The sequence below is a fragment of the Hibiscus syriacus genome, unplaced genomic scaffold (assembly GCF_006381635.1).
Source record: "Hibiscus syriacus cultivar Baekdansim isolate YM2019G1 unplaced genomic scaffold, ASM638163v2 tig00111837_pilon, whole genome shotgun sequence".
Lineage (NCBI taxonomy): Eukaryota > Viridiplantae > Streptophyta > Magnoliopsida > Malvales > Malvaceae > Hibiscus > Hibiscus syriacus.
The window spans coordinates 11691249-11695867 of NW_024063194.1; the positions used below are offsets into that span (position 1 = coordinate 11691249).

The 4619-nt window shown below is 36.7% G+C and overlaps 1 protein-coding gene across 1 annotated transcript; it reads left to right on the plus strand.

Moving 5' to 3' along the window:
* The first annotated feature begins 215 nt into the window (after positions 1–215).
* LOC120171780 (cytochrome P450 90B1-like) lies at positions 216–3663 on the plus strand. Its single transcript, XM_039179430.1, is given in 9 exon segments — positions 216–511; positions 589–913; positions 997–1068; positions 1070–1150; positions 1232–1483; positions 1564–1656; positions 1732–1810; positions 1897–2003; positions 3255–3663. Coding segments are annotated over 9 exon segments (1437 nt in total). The 5' UTR covers positions 216–308; the 3' UTR covers positions 3480–3663.
* The last annotated feature ends 956 nt before the right edge of the window (positions 3664–4619 follow it).

The following is a 4619-nucleotide window of genomic DNA, read 5'->3' on the forward strand; positions in this document are numbered from 1 at the left end:
CTTCCACCCTTCTTTAATGTTACAAAGCTCCTCCGTTTATGCATTTATTTCGTAAGAGTAAATCCAATTTAGTGCTTTCCACTTTCCGCTCCTTTTTCGCTCAAGAAGATTTCAATCCAATTTATTCTTGATTTAACAACCTGTATCTGTTGAACCCAATTAATTAGAGTGTCATAAGTTAACTCTAATTTCAAAGCCTTTTCATTAAGTAGCTACCTCAAGTGAGAAAGAAAGTAGATTTATAATTTCTTTCTTGGAAAGCCAACGCAGAAAAGAGAGATTGAAGAAGGAAAAGGGGTTCGGACTCCATGCCTGACTCTCACCATCTTCTCTTGTTCCTTCCATCTGTTATGTCTCTGATTCTCTTCTTCATCCTCATCAAGAGAAAGCAAAGAAGGTATAATCTTCCACCAGGGAACATGGGGTGGCCTTTTCTGGGTGAAACCATCGGTTACTTGAGGCCTTACACTGCTACCTCAGTAGGTGAATTCATGCAAAACCATATCTCAAGGTAAACTTTATATTTTCGTAGGGAAAAAAAACAGAACATTTCTCTTATGTTTTGATTGAATTCATCATTTTTTTCAGGTATGGGAATATCTACAAATCAAACTTGTTTGGTGAGAAGACAATAGTGTCTGCAGATGTTGGGCTGAACAAGTTCATATTACAAAATGAAGGAAGATTATTCGAGTGCAGTTACCCGAGAAGTATTGGTGGCATTCTTGGGAAATGGTCGATGTTGGTTTTAGTTGGAGATATGCATAGAGACATGAGGATTATATCACTCAATTTCTTGAGCAACGCCAGGCTGAGGACTCATCTTCTGAGAGAAGTGGAGAAGCATACTTTGCTTGTTCTAAGTAGTTGGAAAGACAAGTGTGTATTTTCATTTCAGGATGAAGCAAAGAAGGTAAGCTTTTCTTTCTTTTTGACTTGAACAAAAACTAAAATAAAGCTGGCAGCTTATGTTTAAAAGGAGTTTGTTTTTTGCAGTTCACGTTCAATTTGATGGCAAAAAATATCATGAGCATGGACCCTGGACATCCCGAGACCGAGCAGCTCAAGAAAAGAATATGTTACTTTCATGAAAGGAGTGGTTTCTGCTCCTCTCAATTTACCTGGAACTGCATACAGAAAAGCCTTACAAGTAAACTAATGTCCCAGATTTATAACATGCTTCTCTTGTAAATTATGAACTGTGAATTTGAAGGTTGCTTTTGTTTGGCAGTCTCGATCAACAATCCTAAAATTTATTGAAAGAAATATGGAAGAGAGAATAAGGAAGACCAAGGAGGGAAAAGAAAACCCCGAGGAAGATGATCTTCTTGAATGGGTTTTAAAGCATTCAAATCTTTCGACAGAGCAAATCCTGGACTTGATCTTGAGCTTGCTTTTTGCTGGACATGAAACTTCATCAGTAGCCATAACCTTAGCCATCTACTTCCTTCCAGGTTGTCCCATGGCCATTCAACAGTTGAGAGTAAGCAAACTACCCGTCCCACTGTTTGGTTTTTTGCAAAATCTCTTCTTTCTTTCTTTAACATAAAACTGTGATCGCAGGAAGAACACCTTGAAATTTCCAGAAGCAAGAAGCAATCAGGGGAGATTGAACTCAACTGGGATGATTACAAGAAGATGGAGTTCACGCAATGTGTAAGCCAAGCTCTCTCTCGCTTCTAAAGTTGTTTTGGATTCCATATTAATTAATGTCTTATTATATTTGTGCAGGTTATTAATGAGACACTTAGGCTTGGTAATGTCGTCAGATTTCTGCATAGAAAGGCACTTAAAGACGTTCGGTACAAAGGTAAGTTAAAACATCCGAAGAAGCTTTTAGTTAAAAAAAATGGAGGTTGAATTTTTGGATTATTATTTTTTTTTTGTGTGGAAAAGGGTATGATATTCCATGTGGGTGGAAAGTGCTACCAGTGATTGCAGCAGTGCACTTGGATCCCACTCTTTTTGACCATCCTCAACGCTTCAATCCATGGCGATGGCAGGTTACTCATTACTCTTCTTCATTTTAACACCCTTTTTTTATAGAAAATAAAATAGACTATCAAATGAATTAAATTTGGTCGTAGTTAACTCATGAGTGGTCAATTTTATCACTATTTTGTAACCAACTTAGATTATGTTGTCTACAAATAAGACACAAAAATGTGTAGTCTAAACTCCTTATACTTTGACTTTAGATGGATAAAAATATATACACATTTCGTAGCACTTGACAAAAATAAACAGGATAAATAAATAGTTTTAACTATAAAAATATATTTAAAAAGAAACATTAAACATACTTTTTAAATTAAAAATTAAAGACACATGAAAATAGTTGCCATCTTTTTAAAGGGAAAACATTTAGAGCTGTCGATCAAGCTATTTATAAAAAATATTAAAATAATGCCTAAAAGAATGAAACATTAATTAAATATATTTAGGCAATGCAAGCACAGGGTCAGAATTAATGATTAAGAGGGTACCGTGGATTTGATGATCAATAATAAATAAAATCTTTTGGACAATAATACCTACTGTTTCTTTGCTTTTATGTTCCTTAGATATTAAAGTGTATATTATTCTGGGAGAATGATAGCGTTACCCATAATCTGTATTTTATTTTCCCTTTTAGTAGAACATGGACACATATTTTCATCATTGTCAGCGGTGTGGAAATTTGATGGGAAATTTGCATATAAAACATATAAATCAGGTGGGGTATGCGAGAACCACGCATCTATTGTTATCTTTGAAATTTTAGGTTCGAACAAAACCGTCGATCAACACGACACGGCAAGTAGGCATAGGAAGATATCTGAAAGATAATCTATGATCCGATCCTCTAAACCCATGAACTGTCATCATCAATAGACCTCCTCCGTCTCCTTGTGCCAATGCTGTACGGACGTCGGCCTCCCACGTTAAATCAAAGAAAATGGGAAAATATATTAGAAGCAAAACCCAGACAGTAAATTGTAAAAGATTGAGCAGAGCAGAGCAGAGCAGGCCACTGCTTTTGGGGTCTGGGTCTTGCCTCGTGCGTGTTGGGGTGGGGATTAAAGCCAACCCCCATGTGGCTGTGGGGTTCTCGCCCGCACGTGCTGGCTGGTCGATAACACAGAAGTGCAATTAATGACTAATCCCCTCTTGCTTACCAACGGTGTATATGATGCTATATATATGTTGTTTTGTTGAACATGGGTTTTTTTTAAGTATGTGGATTATTGATATAATATTGACTTTTGATATAGCAAAATGGGTCGGTGACATCATCGTTTCCGAGCGATTACTTCATGCCGTTCGGGGGAGGACAACGGCTGTGTGCAGGGACGGAGCTGGCTAAATTGGAAATGGCTGTATTCATTCACCATTTGGTCCTCAACTACCAGTGGGAGTTAGCCGACACGGATCAGGCCTTTGCTTTCCCTTTTGTCGACTTCCCTAAAGGCCTACCCATCAGAGTCTTCAAATATTAAAACAGACGTCTCAGCCGCTCGTGTTGGATATAGGCATTTATAGTTTAACACCAACCTGCCTACTGTCCTTGAAGACCAGACGATAATGGCTCTCGTATTTTTCAACTTCTTAGGTACATGAAGAAAAGGGCAAGACAAACGGATTCAAAGTACCATGTTTATATTCATATTAATGTAAATTTTTTATTTTATTTTGGTCCCTCCCGAGAGCTAGCAATTAGTTAATTTTACCTCTCGCTTTTTTTTCATGTTGTTTTTGCTTATTTTGTAATATTATTTCTACTTTTTTTCCTGCTCTTGGTTGTCAAGAAAAAAAAAATCAATCCATGCAAAACACGTTAGTAGTACATTAATTAATATTACTCTTGTTTTTATTTTGTTGAAGATATTGTCGGTTGATTTTAGATTGAGGAACATGAATATACAGAAATATTATATACCATCAAATTTTGTACAAGTTTTCTCGATTGTAATATTTATGTTATCAAATCCCAAGCAAATTAATAAAATCTCAAATCATGCAGAATAATGAAGTTCCATATTGAGGAAAGCAAGTGTGAGGATGGACATGAACAAAGCACATGCATACTGATTGGAACCTTCCAAAATCAACTAATTCCCCCAATCACCTAATTCTAAAATCCAAATATATCCCACAGTTTTCAATAAAAGGAAGTTAGCCAACGACCCAAATGAAAATGAATAATGGATAATTTAAATGATACCATACCTTGATAACCTACAGTATATATACATATATATTCTTGTTAAAGTGGATGGATTGGGTGAGCAAAGCGTCACCTGTGCTCTACCCTGTGCGCCTCGATGCTCGATCTCATCCTGGTTAGGTTTCCTTTCATTTTCCAATGCGTTATATATGTTTGATGTTATGCCTCAATGATTTCAATTTCATACGTCTCTGTTTATGTCGACTGTCAAACTCAGTCTTTGGGTTTCGGTGCAACGAGGCAGTGGTGCGTGGTGCTTGAAGCTGCACGTTGGCCTTCACTGCGAGCTTTTTAGAACCATGTGTCAAACTAGTGTTTTAGTCCCTATATTATGCTCAAATTCAGACTTAGTCCCTATTTTTGAACTCGCATGATTTGAACCATCTACTTTCAGGATGTCATTAATTAATTC